The sequence below is a fragment of the Aythya fuligula genome, chromosome 8, assembly GCF_009819795.1.
Source record: "Aythya fuligula isolate bAytFul2 chromosome 8, bAytFul2.pri, whole genome shotgun sequence".
Taxonomy (NCBI): Eukaryota; Metazoa; Chordata; class Aves; order Anseriformes; family Anatidae; genus Aythya; species Aythya fuligula.
The window spans coordinates 30,623,205-30,650,989 of NC_045566.1; the positions used below are offsets into that span (position 1 = coordinate 30,623,205).

The 27,785-nt window shown below is 39.0% G+C and overlaps 1 protein-coding gene across 4 annotated transcripts in view; it reads right to left on the reverse strand.

Moving 5' to 3' along the window:
- The window catches only part of SLC44A3 (solute carrier family 44 member 3), a 40,719-nt gene extending 13,286 nt beyond the window's left edge, over nt 1-27,433 (reverse strand). For 2 of the 4 annotated variants that reach the window (XM_032192536.1, XM_032192535.1), the window contains exons 1-12: nt 27,403-27,429; nt 27,143-27,250; nt 24,549-24,691; nt 23,805-23,941; nt 22,337-22,430; nt 20,693-20,862; nt 20,031-20,120; nt 19,270-19,394; nt 17,563-17,749; nt 9,099-9,264; nt 3,062-3,218; nt 430-513 (exon numbers count right to left, since the gene is read on the reverse strand). In XM_032192536.1, the coding sequence (XP_032048427.1) occupies nt 430-513; nt 3,062-3,218; nt 9,099-9,264; nt 17,563-17,749; nt 19,270-19,394; nt 20,031-20,120; nt 20,693-20,862; nt 22,337-22,430; nt 23,805-23,941; nt 24,549-24,691; nt 27,143-27,250; nt 27,403-27,429 (1,488 nt within the window). Of the gene's footprint in view, nt 1-429; nt 514-3,061; nt 3,219-9,098; nt 9,265-17,562; nt 17,750-19,269; nt 19,395-20,030; nt 20,121-20,692; nt 20,863-22,336; nt 22,431-23,804; nt 23,942-24,548; nt 24,692-26,550; nt 27,040-27,142; nt 27,251-27,402 lie in introns of those variants that run through there. The other 2 variants (XM_032192537.1, XM_032192538.1) reach the window with 2 other exon arrangements.
- Between the last annotated feature and the right edge of the window lie 352 nt (nt 27,434-27,785).

Genomic DNA, 27,785 nt, shown 5'->3' on the forward strand with positions numbered 1-27,785 from the left:
TTCTTTAACAAGGACTTTCAAGTGGAAAATACTGTATCTAGTTTAATGACGCATCTCCAGGTCTGTTTCTCACTTAATTTCTTCCTTCTACCTGGACATTTCAGTTGTCTCTCTGGCACAACTTAACAAGATGTTGTCCTCTTACCTTCAGAAATAGCAAGTGGCCCTCTGAAAGGGTCATCTCAAGCTGTATTAATAAGTTCTCTAAAATTTATACTCGGTTACCTTGCATTTTTGTCAACTCCCTGTTTCTTTGCAACAATCTCTACCTACACTTGAAGAATTTTTTATTTGTTTAGCTAGCCAGCAGGTAGCTTTGACTTGTATGCACTGGATATTGCTTTAGTCATGCTAAATGGAGCTAGCATACACACATGGTTTCTAAACTAGGTGTGCAGATGGTTGAGTGGCGGAGATGACAGAGCGTACCTGGTTAAAGTAACTTAAGCAACCTTCCTGGCACCACAGCCAGCAGGAACAGCATTTCAACAGGCACTTTGCACATGCACTCTCCTGCAATAAAATGAAATGTTTGGTTATTGGACACAGAATTAAACTCAAAACTGCCATTTTAGAAAAGCATGCTTTACAGGTGACCGACTCTTCTAACAGTATTCACTTCGGCAGCACATGCTTCCTTTTGGATTATAGGACTTGTTTTTAATTCAGACCCTACAGTATTAATGACTGATGAGCTGAGCATATTTTTTTTCTTCCTGTAGATGGAAGATACTTCTCCAGGAAAGAAAATAAATGCTGTAAGCAGCTTTGTGAGCTAACAGCTGCACGGAGAACAAAACAGGCAGGCAAGTCAGTAACCCTTACAGTACTATGCAGTGTTTAGGGAGTAGAGTTTGTTGTTTGTTTGTTTTTTACTTTTTGTTTTAAACTTCTTTTGTCATTTATCAAAAAACTTTCACGGTTCTGAAATGAGCAGTATCCTAATGGTCAAAAATTAAAAAATGGGCAGGACTTATGTGTTTGTGTTGATCCAGAGCATACAATCACTTTCCAAGACATGAGGAAAATACTTTTTTTCTAGAACAGACCGCAGACCACTGATCTCTATTAATTTCATACTAAAAACAGAGAAGGAAACTCAGTGTTTGTTCTACCCCCCACAGCCCCACCAAGAGCTCAGAACTCTTCATCACCAAAGATTTTATCAAACAAGACAAGAAAAAGATATCTTGGTAACCCTGGTAGCCTTCCAATTTTAAATGCTTGTTTTTCTCAGCAAAAGGAATTTCAGTTCAGTGATATTTGAGTCTTTTTAACCTTATTTTTCCAGAGGCTAGAATGCTTTTCTTTTGTTTTGGAAAGCAGAGATCTTCCAGTTACTGTATGAAATACTCAGGTCCCACAGCTACCATGGAGTTATGTTGAAACCACGGGCCTCCCAACTTTTTTCCCCCAAGTTCTTGAAAATATTCCATGAATAATTCCTTTACAATGGTGAGTGTACATACAAACTCCTGACAGCAGAGAAATACTTTAATCCCACCATGCTTTGCTGGAGAGATGATTTTACTACAACTGTGTTAATCTCATTAAGCACTGTTTATTCAAAACAGAGTAAGGGACTTCAAGCAGAATAGCAGAAAGGAGATTGCAGTTGAAGACCGCTGTGTAGGAAACACCAGTGAATTTACCTGCAAAGCTTGCAAACCCCTGACTTCTCCTCTTCTCAGAAAACAGGAGCTTATTTTGCAAAGGTGACAAATCTGGGTGAGCTCTACAAGAATGCAGCACCTCTTCTCCCTCTTTAGTACTTCTCCTGCCCTCTACTGAGAGAGCTTTGATGGAAAGGGGCCACAGCCCCTCCCTCCTGCCATGGGAAGGAGCAAAGTTACTTTGTGGGGCATCCTTTTGTGGACTGAGCACTTCATAGCTTCTTTAGGAGCAGTTATGGCAATGGGACATGTCACATCCTAGCTAGATGCTTGGCAGCTGGACCAAAAGGAGTTTAAAGCATGCTACTATTGAAAAAAAGAAAAAAGTAATATTTCTTTCCGAGGTATTTCTACAAGTATTCAGATTACAAACAAGCATGCCCAACAAGTCCACTGATTCTGCTTCCTCTAGATTCAGGCAATACTCTGTCTTCTTTCTAGCACAACACAACCCACCTACCACCTTTAAACAAAATTCTTAATTGACCCAAATCACCATGTTTTATAACCATCATATGCTTTCATATGAAAGCGATGGTAACCCAGTCACTTCTACATCTCTTGAGCATTGTATTACGAAGGGCTTTTTTATCTGAGCATTCTCAAAGTATACCCACATACATCTCGGAGGTACTAGGGATGCTCAAAACTATACCGTCAAAACTATATATAACACGCTTCACGGTCGAGGCATTTGTTCTGGAGTAAAAGAGATGAATTCTAAGACCTACATTTAAAAACTTTGTCTAAATCTACCTCTGAAGTCAGAGCTGTACAGTCACGAGAGCTCACTCTCTCCTTGCCGAAGTGCCAGAGCTAACCACACTGGTATGTTGTCAGCAGAAGGTAAGAGATGCAGAGATGCATGAAAGACAGAAAGAATGCAAGCAACAACCACAACAGCCTAGCCGTATTTTTATATACCTTAATAGATGTGGTTTGGCTCCTGTATAAATCTCTGGAATAGTTCTTATTTCACATATTCTTTCCATAAACACATATCATAAAACATGTGAAATCTTTTCTGTAAAAGGTATTTTTTACTAAACAATATAATTCTTACTTTATTTTTTTTAATCTATGATGTGAAAATTCTAAATAAAGCCTTCTGCCAAATCTGTATTTTTCCTTTATCTGCCATAAAAACATTTACAAACAAAAACTAAATAAAGGTGGTTTTTATGTTAGCATTTTCTCCTCATATAAATATCTGAGTTGAGAGAAAAAAATGGAAGCACTTGAAAAAGGCCTTCTTCATGAAGAAAATGGGATAAAATAAAAATTCACATTATGTCATCCATTTTAAACAAAGTATATTCTTCACAATATTTTTCTCGAACCTCACCATTTAACTACTACTTTTATGTGTTACAGAATTATATACTTACCTTTTGTTTTAGGATATTAAAAAGGTGCAAGACAACAATCCTTGGTATTCTCAGTATAGTAATTAAAAATGAGCCTTTTACAACAGTTCCTAGATGATAGCAGAAAATAATTGAAATGGAAGACAGGACTGGGTGACGTGGTGGGCTATTTTTGTTTCTAGAAAGAAAAATAACATTTTAAAATGTTTTGGAAACTGTTATTTAAGGAGATATGCATAGTATCAATTTAGTATTTGGAGATTTAAGCATTTAAGCTGGTATACCCTTTCACACTTAAAACTACTCCAATTTTCCTTCTGACTTCATCTGAATGTTCACCTTAGTCCAAAGCAAAGTAGCCAAGTTTACAACTTTTATTAGATTTGTTTAATTCTTAAGCAATGACTATTTTGATATATTCAGTAATGGAAAAAATATCTAGAAAAAAATTCTATGGAAAAGAACAGAAGTGAACAACATCTGAGAATACTTCCTCAAACATCTCCCTCCCATTTCTGTCGCTTTTATCCTCTCAGTCTTTTATTTGACTGTCTTTTCTGCAAGATTTTAGTCTGAAGGAATGAATTCACTATTTCTGCTTTAGTGATAAAGCTAACAACAGAACAAATATAACAAGATCTCTTGTGCAAAACTGAGATTTAGTTACTGTTGCAACTTGACTGAATTTTGTTTTAAATTTTGTTCAGATAATTAAAGCTTTTTATTTCTCACTGAACAGGTTTTGTTTTAAAATGGAAGAACACACAAGAAAGGAATTTCAAGTTGTATGTTTAACATTATAATTTGGCCTAAAAATCTTGTAATTCCTCTGCAATCTGTGTCGTTCTGGGGAAATAATGTATTTCCCAAATTTCAAATGGAAAGACAAAAAGTTAACCTCATACGACTGGCCTAAGAATCCCAAATACAGGTTTTATTTCCTTGCTTCCTTTATAGAGTTCAGTTTAATGTCAATCATTTACAGAGAATAGTATGACACAGCTCTCAAGAATTTATATGAAATCCAGGAAACAAATTTAAAGCCATTCCCCAACCCCTCTTCAAACACTGTAAGAAAAAAAAAATCAATCAGATTAACACTATAAATACCTAAAAAAATATTTTGGAGGGTTCAAAAAGAAACAACAACAACAAAAAAAACACCAATGATTAAGAGTCACAAACTATCCATCTATAATGCAACTGTATGCAATAGGCCCAACCCTGAAAAAGTTACTCAAGCAACAGAAACAGTGGGTAAGTAAAGATCAGACTTCATAAATACGATGTCCTATTTTCATAAGTGATTCCTTCAAAACATCTGTTACCCTGAAAAATTAATAGTTTGCAGAAGAAGGTAAAAAATAAAAAGGAAGTGATAAGAGAGAGTGACTGGTTGGGGCTAAATATCTACAAATACATTTTTGTTTTATAAATATTTTTTAATTAAGTCTTCATATACACTGCTTTACGATGTGTATCACAGTTCTGCAATAATCCTGAAGGTATCACTGCAGTTCATTCAAAACACTAACTGCAGTTATATTTAAGTATGTGAATATACCACATTATTTTAAATAGGAAATTCCAGCAATGCAATTGCTGCATTTATTATTTTTGGTCTCAAAACTAGAGGAACTGCTTGGGGATACTGAAATTTTATAATAAGTCTTTTTTTTTTTTTTTTTCCAAGTTATCAGGTTTCCATGTTGGAAACACATACATCTCAATATAGAGAAGTTACTCTATTCAGATAGCACTAGTGTTGCCTTTTCCCTTTTACACTGTCCTACACATAACAGCCTCAGTCAAATCTCAGAATATAAAAATTAAGTTTCTGCAAGTTAAAAGGCAACCAAGGCTGTGAAATAAAAAAGGATAAAGTTTACTTGATAATTTACTTGCTAGCATGGAGAAGAATAAAGAACGGTTTTCCTACTTTTAACAGGTCTGATTAATGAGCAAAAATCTCAGAATTTGAAGTTTAGATAAATTCCTACACATTTGGAAGCTCTTCCACATCTTCTTTTCCTAGCATTGGAATTCTCACAAGAACAGAGTCTGACAAAGTTTCTTGCTTTGCTTCCAAACAGATTGGAAAAAGAACAAACTTTTTCCTTATAATTCTGGCTCAGGGAAGGAAACATAGGGCAATAGCTAGCCAAATACAACAACAGGTTATACTTGTGACTAATCAAGTTCAAGACTGGCTCAATTATCCATCTACACCCAAGTACCCTCAAGGATGAAGTTTCATCCCACTTTTTACATTATGCCTGCAATCCTGAAACAACTTTAGTAGAAGCATGCAGTCAGCCACATGCATAAGGTTTTGTGGAAAGTTTGTATTGTTCAGTGAATCTGTGCATGCAGACTCATGGCATGGATGCAGTGCCCCAACATATGCAAGGTATCAGGGGAAAACAGGAAGATTCCTGATAGGACTGGTTACAGGACTGATTAGGGCCACAGCTTGATTTTCCTCTTCAGTATTCCCATGTTATGTCACCAAGGGATTGCTTGATTCATACAGAACACTATCATTCCAAAATCCTGTGAATCGTCCTCAATACTACATCATCTTTTAATCACTTTATTTTTTCAAGTGCTGCCAACTGTCTATTTTCTTATGAGCTCTGTGATATTTGATACCTTTCTTAACACTAAGTTCCTTGGATTGAATGATCACACAAACATCTCATCTTTAATTTTAAAACCACTTTTTCTGTGTGATGAAAAAATGCCACCTAGACTCACTTGCGTATTTAAAAGAAAAAACAAACAAACAAACAAAAACACTTCTCCTTTTCAGAACTGTGCTTATAGTTTTCTTAATCCTGCCTCACCTTTTTCAAAGAGTGCCTAAATAGAGATTTACTGTAAAATACTTCAGAAGTATTAACGAACGAATCATATATTCTCCAGGTAAATATGAATTCCAGCTTTTAAAGAAGTACTAAGAATTTCAAGATTTGTAACAGAAGAGACATTATCAGGCTAACAGAAAGCTCTCAGAGTGTACTTCAAATTGCCCTTTTAGCCGGTCTCAGCATCACAGGGACAGGTTTGACTACATGCACGCTGATAACCCTTTTCATGAGGTAGGTCAGTAGGGTAAAGGATGCTCATAAATGCTACAGATCTCTTGGAAAAGGGAAGAGGAGTCCTTTACAAATTTAGTCCTAGCTCATGTCTCAATGACTTTGGTGCAAATCTCGATTGTAAATCCATAAAGCTTTGTTTACTGGGAGATGTATTTCACCTCTTACTGAGTCTCGTACTGGAAGTTCGTGGTGCTGAGCATCTTAGAGTCAGGTGGAAAACTCCAGTCCTGCAAATACTTCCTGATCATCAACACTCTGCAGTGACATACATACAAGATTTAGTTATTGGATAAGCTCAAACATGGACAGGACTGCGATCCCTGTGACACAGGTCGAGTTAGCATACCACCCTCCTTTAACTGCAGGGAAAGGAAAAAGCTCATCTAATCAAAAAGGCAAATACATGAATAACCCCTAAGCACACCAAAGTGAAAATAAACCCTCATGTAGGACAGCAATAATAACAAAGAATATATATATATATATTTAGACTGAGCCTTCTTCACGAGTCATAAAAAGTAACCATTCAATCTATTTTATTGAATTAATACATTATTTCACAAATTCATGTTTCATCTAAAACCAAAGAAGGCAAAATTAGTTTGTGGTGGTGGTACTACAGGTCAAACGTACACTACCTGTAACGCTGACCCAGCTAAAAGATCCACCCTGCCCTCCCTGCTCAGAAACCTGGCATGGCTGCCGGTCGCACAGCACATGGCTGCATGTGCTGTGGAAGGAGATTTCCGCACGGAAAGGCCATGCCATTTCCTCGGAGCACTCAGAAGCCAAGAAGAAAGCATCTCTGCGAGGTATCATAAACAAACTCTTGTGACATGCCTTTGTGATGCTGCCCCAGGGAATACATTAAAAACACATAGCAGGCAAGCCCTGAATTTCTGGAACAGCTTGAGATAACCCCTGCCCTCGGCAGTGCGACTGCTCTTGTAGCTCACCATCCTCTCCCTGTCCCTTCCCTGCTCTCTGCAGGTCTGTGCTGACAGCCTAAAGACCAGGAAGAGGGGTCACCACCACACCAAACCTGCATTTCCTTTTCCAAGCACAAGTCACTCAAAAACAGTATGTTTAACCTGGCAAGCAAAAGGAGGGCTCAAAAGTAGCAGTACAAAAATGATTTCAATACAAGTGGGTGCAGGAACCTTCTGTCCTCCACAGCCAGTTCCTGCAGCAGTAGAAAATAGCTGGAAAGCGGAAGACCCTGACAGAGCAGCAGAAGTCACCACACAACAGCTTTTACAGCTGCTTCCCTGCTCTGCATGAAGATATGGACAGTGTCTTTACCTTGGGGATTTAGATGGTGTATTGTTCAAATATGCACTGCAGCATGCGAAACAGTAAAAGGCAGCAAAACTTATTTTCTTTCCTGTGCTTTCCCAAGCAAACAACCTAAATGAACACTTAGTGCCTCAGCACTCAGCTGCCAAAGCTAATTCAACTGCTAAAGCTTGAAGAACATAAAATTTGCTTAGGAGAAAAGAGCAGCCAGCTACCAGGGAACCACAGACATGCTAGTTACTTGCACTCAGAGCCTCAATAGGGAAAAAGGAGATGACTTGAACTATGAGCTCCTTCCTTATCAGGTCCTTTCACAGGATGTAAAGTAGCAGTGTCACTCAGCAGGTCTTAACCTTTTGAAAACCAGCATTTTAGGTTTTGTCAGCACCCTTACTAGCACCCATTCTGTGGAATGGCTGTCGGCTGTGTAGCGGATCATAGCACAGAATTCGTAATGTACATGTTAAACAGTGCCCTGCCCTGGCCTTCTGAATGGGATGACTAAACATTGCTTAAAACAAGAATGACCACTGACTGTTACACCTTCCAGCTTTGCTGCTACAGCTGGAGCACTCCTGCATGCAGGCCCTGTACTGATATCTCTGCTGGGCACAGTAGAAACCATTTGGAAACCTTTTGGAAAGAGGCTTTTCTCTGGAACTGAAACATCCAGGGATATGTTCTAAAGAGCATCAACAGAAACCTGCTATCTAGGTGTTGGTGAAGCCCAAAGTCTCCCTTCCCTGGTCCCCAGTCCCAGTTGTCCCAAGCTGCTTTGGCTGAAGCGCTCTGGGCCCTCTCCTGCCACACTTGAGTTTTTCACACATGGAAACCCTCATTGCTGGGAGTGGAGGAACAGAGCAATGAATGGAAGAAAGCTCATGAAATATTTATGAAGAAAAATGCTTTCCAGATACTACTCTTCCCATTGTCAAAAAAAAAAAAAAAAAAAAGCCCAGCAATTGTGGGATTTAAATCTCCCTCACAGTGACAGGGTAGCACCGCACAGGTGCATGAAACCAGTTTAATTTCATCTTAAAATATTTTAAATGTAAAAAGCAGTACAAATCATGATAAGTGGGAATTTTTCCTCCACCTTTACCTTTCACTATAGTATAAAATTCAAGGAATTTTCTTTACATCTCGAAGTTCTTAACAGGCTGTTAAAGCATTCACAGTTAACTGAAAATATCTGCACAGAACAAAAAAAGTGGAGCAGACTAGGCACTTACACAGTCAGAACTGGAAACTCAGAGCAGGGATGAACACTTCGGAAGAGGTCAAATGGCCAATGAATACATAAAATTATGGCAGAGCTATATATTACATCCCTATTTGGAGCTTCCAGTCTCCTGGAAAAGGGTCAAATGCAGCCTTGTGCCCTATGAATGGCAATTTCATCAGAGTCAACAATGTTCTCTTGGCTTGTATCATGGCTCATTTTGGCCCATTAACTCAAGTGGTAGGGGGTGAGTCATATTAAGATCACTCACACTGTAAAATCAAGATCTTGCAACAAGTAACACAATTTTATATTAAACGGGATTCCAAAATACTGGCATAAACTGCAGTTCATTTGAGACTACCTTACCTAGAAAGAGACTGAAAGTAAATGCTAGCAAATCCCCAGAACTATAAGGAGGCAATTCAGCACTTACCTGTTGAAGTAGCAAGTAACCACTGCCCCAGCAATTGTCATTTGCTGACAGGCAAGAATGAATTCACTAGTCCAGATAAGGCCAACAAAATGGTACCATGCCATGTAGCAAATTCCAGACAGAGCTCGGTATTCTACTTGTCCTTCTGAAGTGGTTTTTGCGGTACCTGGGATTGGGATTGTATCACCGTATTAATACAATTCATTAGAGAAGAACAAGCAAGTATGTATGTAACCTTTTTCTTAACACTTGTTCAATGAAATAAAAAACATAAAAAATAAGTTCAAGTAATATTTATTTCTACCCACTCCAACAAAACCAAAAAGCCAAAATTTTGTAATTGAAATAGAATTTTGAAAAGTACAACCTTGCAAAAAGTAAAGTTTGGGTTTTAATTTGGTCTAAAGCACAGCTGCCAATAAAGTCAAGAGGAGAAATACAGATCAGTAAAGATTTCTATGAAAACATTACTAAAATATTGAGTAATGAAACGCTTCAGAAGCATCCTAAAAATATCTTTGTTTTCTTCAATCGAATTTGAAATTAACTCATAGTTATGAAATGTTTTAGATTTTCTCTATAAGGAGCAAAAGAGAAAAAGTGCGTAGAAATATTAAGGATGTATAACACTGCAACAAAACAAAATTACTATTTTAATGACTACTACTAATTAGAACAACAGCAACTCAGTTTACATTCTCTATACTCTGCAATCTTTGTGCAAAATACAGGCATATAAGGAAAGCCTCTCCAAACCCAGTGCCAATAATAATGCAGACATCTGTATCGTAGTAAGCGCTCCAGTGTGACTACTACATTGAGGAACATTGAAAAATGCACTTATGCAAGCTAAATAAAATTCTCTCCACTTCCATTAATAACAAAGAATTCATTCCATACTCAAAAGGTAGGAATAACTCAGGCAACTTAGCAATCAGACCTTTCCCTATACAATCCGATTTATGACACTTCACTTTGAAGTCTAGTCACAGAATAACTGTATCAGAACATTCATTCCTAGTGAAAGGTCTCTAGGTCCATAACCCATGGTTGTTTTTTTAATGTTTTGATTTTGCTTTTTTTCTTTTTATTTTACCAAGCCTTTACTTCATTAACCTTCAAGATATACATGATCACAGAATAAAATGATCTCTGGAGGTGAGTGGTTTCTTACTCCAACTGCTCGAAAGAAGAGAGAGAATTGTCTTTTACTGCTGGAGCAGCATTCTAATGCCAGCACTAATGTGCACCATCTGCAAGTTCAAAAATACCACAGATAGTAAGCTATGAAGTGGTTCACTTAATTCTGTCCTATTTTCTACAACAACAGAGTTCATACTTAAGAATAGCAAGGAGCAGAAACAATAAAGATTTGTTTTCAGCTATCAGGTTTAGACAAGCTTTACAAGCCTTCACAACCGAAGTCCATTTGCCTGTAAATTATGAAAAATATTAATCCACCCCATAGCAGCACTGCAAAATTATTTTGAAGTGCTTTGAAAGGACCAAAAATCACTACACAGGTGCATAATCGTTACTATGTGGTTAGCTTAAATATGTGTCTGTATTTTAAAAATTGAATTATTTTACTCCTACAACATTAGCACTACAAGAAACTCATCTCTCTTAGATGCTCATAGAAGAACTATTTGCTATTGAAAGGCATGGAAAAAAGAACAAGACTATGAATAGATTTATAGCCTACAAACTAAGCATTCTTCCCACAGTTGAGCCAATCTTGTTCTCAGCACTCTTGTAATCAAGACTCGCATGCATCAACGCAACACAACTGGCCTCAAGGAGGTGTTTGTAGGTACTGTAGGTATCAGGCTTGTTCAGCAAGGCAACCTTTGCTGAAGTGCAAACACAGAATTTTACTTTTTTTTTTAAATATTTTGTTTTCTGAAAGGTTATCAATTTTAACTAAACAGTTAAACTCTTTGCAATGCTGTAAGGCTGATCATTCCCAGAAATACTGCTGCTTCCATTATATTCAAATGCATTTTAAGTCTGTGAAATGCAAGATGCTTGCTGTTGTAAAAAAGATATTACTCTTATCTCAGATCCCTTTTCACAAACTCTCAGCCATTCTTCCCCATTCCCTGACTCCTTGTTTTTAAGTTTGGATACAAAAGTTATTTATCCTTTTTAGCTTTTTTGAGAATAGACTCATCTACTTTGGCACATTAAAACAAGCTATGTGCTATATCTTCCCTCCTTGTTCTGAATCCAAGGCGGGGTTCATCACCCTTGCTTCTTCCAGGGGCTCTAGACTGCCAGTTTCCTGCAGCACACCCAACTAATTTCCCCCAGATATGCTCATTAACCATAGCCTATAGCCTTTTCTGAGGAATTTGTGCAAATGATAGGTCAATAAAATAGAAGGTCTACCACCTCCCCATTTCTATGCAAAGACATAATGCCGTTTGGTAGCAGAATTAACCATGTTTTCCAGCATACAATCTACCTGAACATTTCTTTTTCAAAAAAAAGGCACATTTCTGGTTTTGCTTCTCTAGCTTTGTCATGAGGATTGGCAAATATCTGCATTGTAAACTAATTCCTTTTGCTTTTTTCCAGCCTACTAAAATAACCACCTGCAGTAACAACAGCAATGGTTTTGTTTCCTGGCCAACCTCACACACGGCTGCATGTACAGCACTGTACCCTGCTGCACAGGTTTTGTTGCCTCACAAAAATCTGTTTACCAATGTAAATATCTGTGCCTGACTGATACCCTGTATGCTGGGCCTACTGTGCATATACAATGTTGTCAACAGAATTCCACACAATGCTGTTTCTCATGTCAGTCCTAGCAGCACATATAAACTGTAATGCTACCCTAGATATGCTTATGAGAAAAGTATATGCCTTTTTCCTCATCACTCCACTTTCTTCTTACTGTTCACATAAGCTAAACTTTCTCAACAAAGCCTTGAAATACAGTTTTAATTTGTCAGCAGAGCATTTTTCCTCCAACTACATTCTCACAGCAGAGTCTGCTGAAAATGAATCCTTCTGGTGTACTATATATACATTCCTAGTGGTAAGGCTAATAAGTCAATAGTAAAGAGCTTACGGAACTAGAGTCCTCCAGCTGAATCACCAAATCTGAAAACCTCTGATCAGTACAAATGTTTATCTGCTGCAAATACTTCAAAGCAGTGCTGTTAACAATGCAAACAATCACAAGTGTTTGCAGCAGGATTCGGAACAGTTCCTCCACCTGGCTGTGCACTGACTGCAGTGTGATGCCGTGCCGTGCTGTTGTACCAGCCAGCGCAGCAGTGCAATGACAGGGAAGGCAGCGTGCACAGGCAGCATCACCAGCTACACTCTGGTACTCTAAGACTTGTTCAGCAGCAGCTGCTGCAAGTTTTTGCTGATGCCTGAAGCAGCAGGCTGTTTTAAAGGGATGAAAATTCCTGGGAAGTCTAGTTTAGTAATTGCATATCAGAACAAAGAACCACTGCCCAGAAAATACCGAGAGCCTGTTTATCAGTTCCTGTTAACATGAAAATACAATGTGCACTTCCCACTGCTAAGTGAGGAAAGGTTCTGGCAGCATGCACTGAATCTTCATGCGTCCTCCAACAGAATTTATTGTGTAATTTTATTTATGTATTTTTCCATGTAGTGGTATTTACAGCAAAGCTAGACAACGGTAATTGGAATGTCAAGGACCCTGCAAGCAATAGGTTTTTATTGTTGGTTTAGCTACTGAACAACTTTATATAGCAGTTCAACTGCTCTTGCTTGTAGGATGCACCTCCACTACAGGAAAATCTCACGCTGCCTTCTCATCCTGCATTACATACATAGTATTAATGCCACCTGGACTTCACAGCTCCCGCACGCTAGAAAGCTGAAAGACATGTTTTGCTGTGCCAGACAGCCACTTAAGTTCTGCAATGAAACACCACACAAATTCACAAACAGTAAGACTCAATAACCCTAAGACATATCAGCTTTTCCAAAGCACAGCTGAATTCCATTCCTACCCGGCTAATGGTTCTAACTGGTGCCACTGTTTGCGCTGTCTCAAGTCTCGTGGAGCCTGGCATTTCTCCTAGATCTCTAGGTCTGGAATTCACTTGCTCTCTGCTGCTCTTACGGACTCTGAATTGCTGAGGTACTTAAGCAGGTGCCTACCTTAAAATGCATAAGTAGTCCCACTGATTTTAATAGGATTATCAACGTTTTTCAAGCCAGTCATGTGCATAAGTACCTTTCCAAGGGCATCTATAGGTTCCTATAGCTCCCAAGAAGTTAGTCTCTTCTCAGAGTAACGCTAACTTTTGGAGAGGACGTAAATAAGGTGCCTGTGTGCTCACATAAAGATCAGGTGCATCACAGCTCAAGCGAGAATCCAGTGCTCCAGAGCTGTAAGATGCAGAGACACTATAAATATTATATAACTAGTGAAGATCCAAGAAAAATGTTAAGAACAGGTGCAGCACAGTAGCAAGTCAATTTCATTTGCCCATCTCTGTATTATACAAAAGACTCGTGTCTTTATAAACGTTTCAGTTTCTCAGCTTTCTTAATGTATTTCCGTCTAAGATATAGATCCAGAAAATACACGTGTGAGAAAAAAAGTCAAAATGTCATAAACAAGACATAACCACCTATATTTTATGTAGTCTGGCTAGGCAGCTATTTGTCAACAGAGAAAACAAATTGTTCAAAGAGAGCAGATCCTGGGAGATCTTCAGAAAAGATCTGTGAGCTGTTGCAAAAAGTCCCCAGAATTAAAAAAAAAAAAAAAAAAAAAAAAAAAAAAAAACACAAAAGAAATGTCTTCCATCTACAGGGTGATTAAAGAAAACAAGTACAAAATACAAAGCTGGTCTGCCAATGTATTATTAGCCAAACAGTACAGTATATACATATATGTATATATATATTTATGGGATGTTTAATTTCTAGCCATTCTAAAACACCAACGCAACCAGCTACCTTACTGTGATCTGCTTTAACAGTCAGCATTTTGAGGACTCATATTTGGGTTGAAAATTTTAAATAAAGTTTGAAGGAATTTTCTCAATATCAAATCTAGCCTAGAGATTATTATCCTCGTTTTGAGCTACAAAAGAAATCTAAGATGTGGTTTACTGGGTAGAGTATGGGACTGGAACAACTATCATACTTCTTGCTGACACTGACCTTCTGTGTCACCTCATCAAAACCCCTTGATCTGTGAGCCAGATAAAAACAATCCTTTATTACCTCTCCAGATCATTAAAAGGCTAAAACTGCCTTTGTTGTCTTCGAGCTCCTCTCAGGAGGAGTTATTCTGTAATCAGAGCAGCTGTAAACAACTGAGTAGATCCAGAAATAAACCTTTCCTACATTACTTTATCGGCACCTAGTGGGCACTGAGGCTGCTGCAGGTCATTTACATGTTATTTACATATAAACACCTCAGCCCCAGGACTTTGCCAAAAACTCAGTTTACATCTGTTGGGTAACAACAGCCACCATTTAACACAGACATCGTAATAAAAAGCATACTTGCAAACAAATGATAAAACCAATGGATTCAAGTTTTAATCAGGTAAATGAATGAAACTATTCATAGAGTGCATTTTGCTACCTGCATTCATGCTTAGGCTGTAACTTAGAATTGTTACAGATCCTTTATCAGATACACATTCCCTTCTAAGTATTAACATACTATCTATTAGTAGAAAACTCATACAAGGATTGCCACCTACACTACAAATATCCTGGCAGAAGATTTCAGTTATAACTTATGTTTTACTAGACTCCCTACATGAGCAATATATTGATAGTTAAGTGCCTGGAAATGACCTCCCTTTCTTATGCAAGAATATCTGCAAGAAATCAATTCTTTCAAAACTGAAAGCATGCTAGAAATTTCAACATTGCTCTACTATGCAGCAAGATTATGCTGCCTTCCATACTGCCATTTGTATCTTGGAGCACTAGCGTTCCTATTATGCTAGGGAAAAAAAAAAAAAAGTAAAATACCTCTGAGCCAAGAGATGTCTGCTGCACTATGAATGTTAGAGCAAGTCACAAGCCATTTGAATTCTGCTCTCCACTATGGCAGGAAAAAAAAAAGCTGAATGGAAATGTCTAGCAGAAAACAAAGAACGTAACCAATATGGGAAAATGGCACAACATGGAAAAATCATAAAAAGTCTCTCAAAGTCAGTTTTCACTGTTTTTTATTTCCCTGTGAATACATGTGGAATTTGCTCTCAGATATAATGTGCAACTCACTATTTTCCTGCAAATCTGTAAAAGCCTCCGGGAAGTATCTGACTAATTCCCCACCCGGCACTTATCATCAAGCTGTTTCTGTCATATAAGCTAAAATATTTCTACTCTTTTAATGATTTCTGCATTTCCAAAAGCTTTTCAATATGACAGACTCGGCTGGCATTTTCTAAATTTAGATTTAACAAGGGCAAGCTTCACATCCCTACGTGTGCTTATTAAGAGTACCAATGAATATTCTTGTGAGTAATGTGTCAGCTCAGATAAAAATCAAAAATGTAGTATTTTTTCTAATAGTTCTTGTTAATTATATATTTAGCAAATCTGTGTGTTATCATTCCTTTTATTTACCTGCTGCTATTTTTACTATAGTTAATGTTTATCTTAAATTGCTTCTGATCCAAGCAGGTGCATGAAATGAGCAGTTGGTTGATAGCCCAGGAGATGCTCAAAGGACTGGTCTGAACCAGTGAAAAGGTACCCCAACAAGGACTGTTTGAAAATTACTGCCACCTAACTGATATGTGCAAAAATGGGATGAAGACTACAGAAAAGCTAACACTCAAAGGTATGTCTAGCACACAATACTGCCTCTGTAATCGGAAAACCCAAATCAGAGGAGCATGGAAAAGAAATATCCATGACCCTTAAAGCAAAGTGAATTTGTCTGACTATTTAGTTAGGCAGGAACCACTCACAAAGAGACTGCAGGCTGGACATCTGGCCTTGCTAGGTCAGACCATCATCAGGCAGACAGTGCTTCAAGCAGCAATTTCTGATGGACATGAGCTAGTGGGAAAATGGTAGCTGAAACAGAGAGATCCTTGCAAACCTGCATAACTCTCCAAGGAAAAATGGAGGGAAATAGATCCCGGTCTAGCCTAAGCAGTGGCTGGCTGATGCACGATACCAGTATAGACTCAGACAGAGGGTGTCTCATGTTGCAGGTGAAGTGGGTTTTGTACATTGCCAGATTTAAGAGGGTGAGACTGAGATGGAAGCAGTTGTCATGGGAGACGAGTGAGGTGCCTGACCCACAGAGGTGGGGAATACTGCCAGTTTTGGCAAATGGGCTCAGCTACAGAAAAGTTGGAGGCTTTTCTGGCCTTGGAGGGATCTGCAAGCCTGTGCAGAGGAGTTACTACAGCCACAGGCTCAAAAAGTGGTGGAAGCACATAACAAAATAAAACATAAGCGTTAAAAGAGCTTGGCTGCATTTGCTTCTCCACACACAAAGGACCGCAAAGATTCAGGAAAACAAACAAACAAACAACAACAAAACACACAAGAATAACTAAAGCTTCCATGACAAACAGCTGTCTGCCTGCATCAATTCTGTACAAACTCCAACCCACAGGACAACATCTGACTCCTAGCAGTCACTATAGAAATTCAAAATGAAAAACAAACAAAAAAATTCAACACTCAAATCATCATGCTTCCTGTGGACAAAAGCTGATATTTGCATGAAGAGTTATTCCCAGAGCTATACATGACCAGCTTAGCATCCTTCCTTCAGGTGGTTTCACAAAAGGATAACCTTCCCCTCCCTCAGACAGTGATGCTGTGCCAAGGGACAGCATCCAAGTTAGCTATGATTCAATCAGTGACAAATCTTATAGCAGAATGTCCCTCAGTAATACCATTTCCATAATCATAATCCGTTCTTCTTACAGATCTTTCACAGTATGATTGACTTTCTCTACAGAGCACCTCCTCTACAATTGCAAGAGCCTCTGAATCGATCCAAGTACTATTGTACCAATCTAAATAATTACAGCAGTTGTCGATAAAGTACTGCCCTAAAACAATGTGCTGCCTCCACGAGATCTGGACATTGTTTATAGTCACAGGAGATTAACAGGAGAGAGAAGACAACTTTTAATGCAGTTACGAAATGAGAATGTTACTTTCCTCATTTAAATACATCAAGCATATACATATCTACCACCATCTATTCATAAATTAAGTAACTGAGAAAGAACAAACCTAAAGCCCACATCTAGGAGCAAAAAACATTTCTCCTGTAGTGCTGACTCACAGAAATATAGCAATGTCAAAGACTGCAGCAAGAGTTAAAAAAAAAAAAAAAGAGTAAAATGGCTAAATAACATTGCTAGCCCATATTTTGCATACTAACAGCAGAAGGTCACATATTTAAGAACTGAACTTAGGAAGCAGATAACATTCATCAAAAACATGGAAAGCATATACTTACCTGCAGTTCCTAAGCTTAGTAGCACAGCAACCCAGAATATCCAATAGACAATCAGAATCAGAAAGGTCCAAAGTGGTTGGAAAAGGAGGAAAGGGATTCTGCTTATCATTTTACCAACAATCTGGAAGAGTTGGACAGTGAACTGAAGCTTCTTTCTTAGCACAAGTATAAGGGAAAGCAGAACAATCTGTTACAAAAAATAAAACAAAAATATTACTTTTTTTTCTTTCCTTAAGAAAAGTAGGAGAAGTTGTCACATGTGAAATTTATATTCCATAAACACTGCACTGGAAATGCTTTCTAAGATGTTGCCTATATTATCAAGGAGTCTGTGAATTAAAATCATTAGTTTCATGAAATTAGATCTATGAAATATTACTATTGCTGCTTTAAAACAAAATAAGAATCAAAAAACTGCAGTTCACCCAATGGAAACAGTCTGTTTTGCTTTACAGCAACAAACATAAATGTATGTTTCATGCTACACTTTCAGATACTCTGTATGTAATGAACATGTAAATTTCCTTCCTACTCAAGTCAGCTTGCCACCATTCACAATGGTAGGAGGTCCAGTCCTTTTCTGCAGAAAGTAACAGTAGCGAAACTAAATTGATGTAAGAGCTCTGTATACACTGAAGCAAAGCAGACAGAAGATGAAACCTCCACTTAAATAATTCAGTTTTCCCAAAGTACAAAAACAAATTCAAAAAACAACAACAAGGTGTAAACACCACACTTCACAAGTTTTTTGTATTTGACAAGGAACTATGAACAACATTTAAAAGGCAGGCTGGAATTCATAAAATAATTAATGCAACCAGTGGCAATTGCTTCACCAGTTTTCTTGCCTGTTCTACAAAGATGCCACCAGTCATGAGAGAAGAGCAATCTGCAGCAGACGCTCCCACTGTCCTATGAATGAAAGTCAGTTGTATACAAATAGACCTTTTCTTATCCTTTTATTATCAACAGAAGTTAATAGGTAAGTTTGTAACTTACAGAGGATATGAAAAAAATCTGATCTGTAACATTTATATTTTCGCTATAAACTCTTAGACTGTTCATATCCAGTGAATTCTAGTCTATGGATCTGCTTTAAGAAAACAAAAATACAAACATTTTGACAAATGTCTCATCAAGTACAAATGGTACGCTTGTATTGAACAATGACTAACACTGCAACATCAGAGTGAAAAAAAAGTCTTTAAAAGTTGAAGGCAAAAGTCAGGTTTTCTGTTGGAAAACAAGGTCAGTGAGAGAAAAGCAGAACTTAACACTGTAACTTGAGGCCTACACACTGCTGCTTGTGCTTCACCTACCCCTTTCATTGCCTGAAAGAGCCACCCCCCTCTACTTCTGCCACGGTGGGCACAGATCTCGTTCATGAGGAGCCAGAGCCACTCTGTTCATTTGCCATGGTTCTCCAACTAGCTGATGCACAGAAGAATGGGGATGGAACATAACTCCTGCATTTCTACAAAATTGGTGCTAATGCTGCTTATACAAGTGTGACACAGCCCTGCGATGAAAAATGAAATTCACAGTGAAGATATAAAACTGTTTAAACGAGTGTAAGCAGATCTCATCATTGATTCTCCTTTTCAAATTTGAAATGGATGAGGAATTGTTCTTATTGCTGCAGAACCCCTGTAGTTCAATTTTTTTAGTTACAGCCTCCATCACTGCTTACTGTAAACTACTACTTACTGTAATTATTGTAGAGAAGATAGCATATCCAAGTAGAAATTTTACGTTCTCCTTTTGTGTTTCCAGTTCAGTGCTGGGATCATTTCTGTAGTCATAATAGAGCCACCAGAGGACACCTGAGACAACTGCAGCAAACAAGCAGTGTGAAGGTGGGCAGTGCTCCCCAGGCTGCAGCATGCAGCGTCCCACCTCCCTCCTGAACTTCTCACCCTTCTGCCTATACCCAGCTCCGCTCAGGAGCTGTCATGTATGAGAGGTACAGTATCCATGATCACAAAGAAAATTCACATCATGGTCTGTTAGTCTGAGGTACAAACCCAGAAGAAGGAGCTAGGCTAAAACTCAGCCATATAATTTTGTTGAGGAAATAAGAAGCTAACTGTTATGGAATGACAAGCATTAGCTGGACACATTCCTACAGTTTTCCCTTTCCAAAGCAGGCGATATAAAATTTCACTAAACTTTCTGTGAAACAGCAGCATTTTCGTAACTGCACTCATCTGCCAAAAGAAATGTCATTTCCAGGCATCTATAAATAACTCAATCTTATCATCACCCCGACACTTAGCAGCTGGAACAACACAGCCAGATGTTGGCATCCCAAGGCAAGCAGGACTCAGTTTGGAAATGGCTGGGGTAAGCTTAAGGTTACAGAGGAGGGCCATGGAGAAAAGGGACAGCTGTTTGTTCAGCTGTCCCTCCTTCAGTTCAGTGAGATGAGTGCTTTAACTACGCATACACTAAAAGGTAAATATACTTACATAACAACCCAAATACAACCAGCGCAATCAAAGTATGGACCAGAAGTGTCCGAATGAATCTGAAGGTTAAAACCACTATAAAACAGAAAGCTGAAAAATACACAAAGTTTATTATTAGTGTTACCAACTATTTAACTCTTATTTATATTATAGTTAAGTTTAAGGTTCTTGTAGAATTTGGGCTTTTACTTTGCAAGGGTGGTCTCAAAAGCAACAGCATGTACTGAAGTTGGTGACCTTTTAAACATTTAAAACAGTTATCTATAACTTTCTAGTAAAGAGTTTATAACTCAAATATTTCACCTTGGGAATAACTGGCTATTCAATAATATTATATATAAAGACTAAAGTAAAAATCAAAATGTTAAAGCTAATGTTATTGTTCTTTTTATCAACAATTTCTTAGTCCCATGAAAAAAGGTATATGATCATATCTAGGAACACAGAATCTGGTATTTGCTAGCACTGAATTTCACCAGTCTATGCCTCCTGATAAGGAACAAAAACTCTTCCTTGAAAACATTTCTGCCCAGAAAATGTAAAAAAGGTCAGTACTTTTAAATAAAAAACTATAAAGGTCATAGAAACATTTTAAACCTCACTTTCTAATTGAATATTATTCACTTTTTATTTATAACCTCATTTTTTATTTGTAACCTTACCTAGTGCAAGGACACTCAGTCCTATCACAGTATCTCTTCCTGCCAATATTCCACTCAGAATTCGGTGAAAAACATCCATTTCATTAACCATACTTATTAAGACAGATGCATATTTGGAATAGCATTCAGGATGTTGTGGAACACACCGATTAAATAATGGAAAAGATTTACTGGAAGGTTAAAAAAAAAGATGATGAAAAATGTTTTCATTACTGGACAAACAGTTTCAAACTCACAGCAATCTATTCCACGGCTCCCTTTCAAGCCCTCTGCAGTGCCCTTCCAGCAGCCTCAATACACTTTTGCAGCAGCATTCAGACAATCTGCAACCTACCAGTTTTCCTCCCTGCCTGGGACAAAACCTTACACACAGAGTCTGACACAACAGGACAATGGGCATGGCAGTGGTCTGTTACAAGTGGCCAGACAGTACTTCTATGCTCCATCTGCAAAATAAACTCTTGGCAGCACCATACCTGTGTTGCTGTGCTAGAACATCCATTCAGGACCAACCTGGAGAATTACTATCTCAATCACCATCAGCATGTAGCTCCTATCCTGTTTCTAATCTGGCTTTGTCTGCTTTGCTCCCATGTGTTTATGGGAAACCTAAACTCCTGCTAGCATGGCTGTAAACTATGTTGTTGTAGATAATTCTAGACCAAGAACATTTTGCATCATTTTGAGGATATTTAAGTATTCTCAAAGCTGCTCCAAAACAATGTTTGTAATGTACAATTACCACCACCTAATATTTACATATGAAATTATCTGGCTCTCAGAGCCAGCTTATTGAATTTATCATCCTATTTTGGCAAGACCACACTACAACAAAGAGACATCCCTACCTAAAAAGGAGAGGTCTCTCTGACTAGCTTTGCTGCTACTGTGAAATGTTACTGTGTGAGATGTATATGGTAAGTTCCTTGCCAAATAAAGAAAGGCTTAAAATGTCAAAGAAATAAGTAAAATACACCATATTTTTCATCAGTTTACATGTCTTTCTTTGATCCACTGTATAATGCTTTTATATGTCTCCTGCTCTCTTCTGTGTTTTTTTCCCCCCTTCTATTTTCTCTTGTTCAGAGCAGTAGAGGACTTTGCTCCGCAGACATGGAGATTCCAATTCTTTGCTGTATCTTCATGACAGCGGAATTGAAAATCATGGGTTTAAGGATTTTGACTCACTAATTTGTAACAAATTAAACAATACAACTAAACTGACATCTGTACTTTTTACATGCTGCAGAATGTTAGATGCTGACATCCACAGACCTGCGGTTCAAGCCAGGTGGCTATGAAATGATTCTGACAGAATATTTCTGGGTTCAGGGTAACAAGCCAGGTCTGAGAGCACAGCTCCTCTTCCTTGGCATTGAGGGAGTCTGTGCAGGAGATAAGCTGCTCCTCATGAGGAGCGTTCTGACCCTGAGCTGGAGAGGAAGCATCTCTAAAGGGTGGAGGGATGATGAGAATGCAGTCCTTGTTCATTCTGTGGGACATGACACGGGCGAGTTCACAGGCACACACAGCAACAAAATTCTGATTGTAAAGCATCATGTCAGCTACAAAATGTGAGGAACTAAGAACCCTTAAGAAGCTGCTTGGACTCAAATGTGTTGTAAAGTACCCATTAATCCTTACCTTGGTGGAACTGGCAGTGTGGGACACAACTCAGCTGCCTTTGGATTTAGTGTGTAGCTGGAAACGTTCAGGTTGTAAACACAAAGACAAGAACCTAAGAAATAAGAGAAATGGTAGCTTAATATTAGTTATAATTTTGGAAAAAAATACATTAAGTTTTGTTCGCACTTCTGCTTTAATCCCTTAGCAGGTCATATTCATCACTGATATTCTTGTAGGAATGTAGATTAGAATTAGTTACCCATTAGAATTAATGGGTAAATCTACAGCAACCTCTACAGGATCTTTTGTCTTCTTCTACACTTAACTTCAATTACCGTTTACAGATCTTCCTTGAGCACAGGCACACTGTTTGTTCCATAGTACAGTACTTCAGCTTTAAACTCTTGCTCCTTTAGACAACAGAAAAGCCTAAATTGACACAAGCTACAATAGAACCAGGTCCCTCATAATTTAGAACAGAATATACATCTATCCAGAAGCTTAATATTTTCTTGACTCTGCCTAAATAGTGCCAGGTACTCTGCTCCATTATATAATGCTTCTAGGATAGAAATGCTGGTTGTATTCAAGCCATTCAAAATGCAACACTGCCCTCTCCCTTGAGATGAATATGCAAGCAGTTTTAGCATGTGGATGGAATTTCATGCCATTTTATTCAGTTACATTGAAATTACTTACACAGTATCACAGGTGTTCACAGCTTTCTGTACATAACCAAATGATGACAAAATATCCCAAAATGAAATTAAAACAAATGTTGTCAATTTAAACAGAAACCCTTGCCAAAAAAATCAACAAAACCAAAAAGAATGGAATTCTGACCTCCAATAAAAATAGCCACTAGTATCTGTATGGTCCGCAGTTCATGCATACACTGTGGCATAAGGGACGGGCCACAGGTTACTTTACTTACATGTTGGAAATGAATAAACTGGAGCTGCCTCTTTTGCACAATAGCTACTTCTGACATCATATTCATTTTGAACAGTAGAAAAATTAAAAAAAAAAAAGTCTAGGTAAAATAGCATATTTGGGGCTCTGATGTCAAAAAAGGCAACACTGCCTATGTATATCTAGAATTAATAATTCCATCATGGTTTTAACCAAATTTAAAAGAACCACTTAGGCAAGTTTCTCAAATAGCATGTAAGCTCTGTTCACATACAGGCATCCCCAACAAACCAATTTAGTTCATTCTCAGCAGCCAGTTTTCTGCTGGATAATCTCAGCATCGTGCAGGAATGAATCAACAGCTTTTAAATTTGCAAAAGTGACCTGTAACAATCCTAGAAACTATGGCTCTGAAATAAAGCAGAGACGAGGTTTTATTTTCTGTTGCCATGGACTGCTCAGGAAATTAATGGTAAGAAATGACTCCCTAGGGTAGCAAACAGAAGAATAATAAAGTGAAATCTTCTCAACTGTTCTACAGATACATTAGATACTCATGTTCCCTGTTGCACACCATTGTTCCTTGCAAAACTCTGGAGGTCTTCCAAAGAGTTGAGCTGCTCTTGTGGACAACTAGACACGCACAAGGAAACTGAACTGATTTTGAGGCTTTGCATTTCCAGGCTGCATGAATTCAGAAAGAACACATACCTAGAAAGACAAAAAGATCCTCATTTCAAAAAACAAGCTTTCTGGTTTTCATAGGTTTAAATTCTGAGTCTTCTTTCCATCTTTTTAAAGTGCTACAAAGCAGATGAAACTTTTTCCACATACAATGAAAAAAAAACGGAGTTTGCAGGCTAAAGTTAAGAAGCAACTTGCGAATATGCTATATCTTTACATTTCATTTTAGGTTCTTAAATGGAATCAGGAACTTCCAGGGTGGGTGTCGCTCTACAAGCGTTCTCTTACACAGTAGTCGACAGAATGACTGGCAACTTCAGCTTTTTTTAAACTTCCATAAATTCAAACACTTGTCTGTGTAGAATGATTGCTGGTCTGTCTGAAGTCCTATTTAAGACCCTATCTAAGAAAAAATCAGCATAAAGCATAACGATGTAGTACCTTTTCAAATTCCATCTTAAATTTTTAGCTTCCCTTACCATTTTGCACAATTCTTATATCTTATTTGCTTTTAAAGTTAAGCATGTATTTATATATGTATGAAAATGATTGACAACTAGATGATATATATCGTATGAAGTTATGCTCCCTTCTTAAACATTAGATTTATTTAAACAGTATCTGACGTACTTACTTTTTATTAGTCATGTCCTGTCCAGAAAGGGGTGCCCCTTTTACAGGAGTGTTCTTCCTACCACATATGTTCCCAAAGCTGTCATATCCAAGCACAAGTCTTTCTGCCGCACCAGCCATCACAGCATAGCCAGTTATAAACATCTATTAAAACATTTTTTTTTTCATATGAAATCATGCTATGATAGCCCTTCCCTCCCATTCAATAAGTATTTCTTTTAACACATGCATTATTGTCTTGTGAAGGCAAACAGTTAAATCTAAAATTCAGCCCTCTGAACAAGGCCAGACCAAGTCATATGGACAAGTTAAGCCCTGTTGTCTCCTTAGACCCTTCCTTTATCTTGCAGAAAGCGAAGACAGTATGCGAATTTATTTAGCAGAACATCACAGACAAAGAAAGATAGGACCTCAGATTAAAATGATTGGAAGAAGTAGTAAGGTGCTAAATCCTGCCTCTGCCAAAGTTCCTGTGTGTCCCTGGGCAAGGTCACTCAGGTGGTAATTTTCCATATGTAGCCACTGCTACATATTTCAGAGTGCCCTTCAAGACACACCTGGGCACTAACATCTGCTGAAATGTTGAGACATTGCAGCTGCTATTGAAGTGTATTTTAAAAACAAAGAATAATTAAAATTCAGGTTATCTTAAATTTCAGGAAGGTGCATTCTTTACCACACGCGAAAAACCTCAAGAGAACTACATAGTGAACTCAGGTGTCACTGCGCCGAGCTTTTGGATGCTCTGTTGCATCACCACAGCCCCAGCGCTGCAGGTCAGCTCCCAGGATACCTCAGGGGCAGCTAAGCACCTCTGCTACCTGAGTAGCAGTAACACTTCGTCAACATAAGATGCTCTGCCTAGGAATGCAGCATATACCCTGCTCGTGTACCCCATGAGGGCCAAAATGCCCTTTGAAGAGAACCTTTCCAAGTACCGAGAAGCAGTAATTCTGTGAAGCTGAAGTGTTGGGCATTTTACCCAACAGCTTATTTACAGCTTTCCAGCTGAGGAACTTGGTGATTTAATCATCTCCTCTGTCCCATGGGGCGTAAAATACATTTCGCATATATAAAGGACAAAACAGTTGGCTCTATGGCTGCATACAAATTGTTGGCAGCAGCAAGTCTTCTCTGTCCCTCATTAACCACTGCTTCTTTGCATAGAGTAGCTGAGTATCAGCTGTGCTGGGGAGAGATGGCACACACACATATCAGACCCAGCACAACTGCTTTATTAGTTAAGGTTTAGTGCCTTTGTTATTCTACTTTTAACACTCATGACTAAAGATGGTATCTGGGCAGAAACTGAGTCTCATACACAAACAAGTAAATGTGCCTCCTTAGTTCTCAGTGTAGTCTCATTTGTGCTTATGTGTTTGCACTGTAACTATTTAAATAACACTATTTAAATTATGCTCACGTTACTGTTGTCTTAACATGGAGAACTTTGTAGAGACTCCATAATTAAAGTTGGCATACTACTTGTGTGTGTGATGCTTGTTACAGTAACAAGTTATTTTCAGATCCAGTTTCTTTACAAAGCAAATACCTGTTTGTTTTTTGTTTGTTTGTTTTGTTTTTCAGGAGAAAAAAGAAAAAAAAGAGCTGACACTGAAATATGCTTTTAAAAAAAATAAAAATGTGGTAAACCTTCTAAAGATAGAAATTACAGGACCATTGCCATCAGTGCAGCAAGCACTGTGTGCACATGAATTATTATTTTTTTAAGGTACAGACTTGCATACAAGCCATAAATATTGTTAAGCAATAGACAGCTGCATGACTGCTGGAGGGGTGTGTCATTCTCTACATGTCAGTGATACGCGTTTCCACAGAGCCAATAGCGTGATTTTTTTTTTTCCCCACTATGTGAATAAATCAGTATTACCTTTTTTTTTTTTCTCAAGTCTTTTAAAAATAAGATTAAACAAAAGTATTTTACAGAAATTGAACACTAAGAATAGTAGCAGAGAAAACAAACAAAAATCCTAAATCCTCACCGTTTGACAGGTTTAATATTTAGCATGCCTTACACTGATCGAAGCGCCAAGCATAGGACAGCACATCTAAACAAACAAACCCACCAACCACCCTGATCACAAAGTTCTGCTTCAGCTTATGCAGCGCTCAAGATGTGTATATGCTCTTCTGCATGAGCTTCCATTAAAGCAGTTATTAGGAATTGAATCTAAAACTGATTTAATAGTGTATTCATTCCTCAGTAGCCTCAGAAACGTCGTGAAAAAACACTCATGCTTAAGAAAGACAAAGCGTGCTCCCCAAAGCTGGTGTGCTGTTCCAGGCACAGGGCAGAAACCCAGCTGACAGACCAAGAGAGACATGTTGCAGGACAAAAAGGTGCAGAGAGTGAAATAAGTAGAAACAAGAGTCCAGTGGGAGCCTGATGAGCTTACAGAAAGCAGACTCCGAGTATCCCAGCCCTGCACAGTCCCGGGACACGGAGCGCAGGGGCAGGACCCGAAGGTGCGGGCAGGCGGCGCGGTGCAGGAGCCCCCCGGGGTAGCAGTGCCCCAGCCCCGGCCCCGGCCCCGTGCTGCGGGGCTGGGCTGCCCCCGGGCAGGGCACGCTTACCGAACCGGCCCAGAAAAGGAAGAAAAGGAGCAGCCACAGAGGGTCCGTGCACTTTCTGTAAACGACCGGTCTCCATTCCCTTAGTTCAGCAACGCATTCTCCAGAATCCTAAAATGAAAGAAAGCCGACTGTGAAATCAGGAAACAAGCTCCCAACGCCTGAGATCCTCCGAAAGCACCTAAAATGCCCGACACCTGGCAGCTCTCTGCCCTCGCGAGCCTGGCAGCTCGCCCGCCCCACGGTACCAGCCCCCGGCTCACCTGCCGCCGGCCCCCAGGCCGCGCCATGCTCCCTCCCTGCCTCCCTCCCTCGGGCCGGGCCGGGCCGGGCCGGGCCGCTCGGGGGCACCACCGGGGCCGAGGGCCGGGCCCTGCCGGGAGGAGCGCCCGGCCGGGCAGCGGCACCGCGGTGGCTCCTCCTGCCGCCGGGGAAAGGGCATTTTCCCTCCCCTCGCCGGGTCAGCCGCCGTCCCGGCGGCCTTGCCGCAATGCAGACCGCCATGGGGCCCGGCCAGCTTGCGCTGGGGCTTTGTGTTGTCTCTTTCTGTATGTTTGTACAGTTACATTACACTGGCACTGTAGATCGCACATGCCTCTGAGGGATGTGCACATGAATTTAGCATGCACAGAAATAACCACCCCGA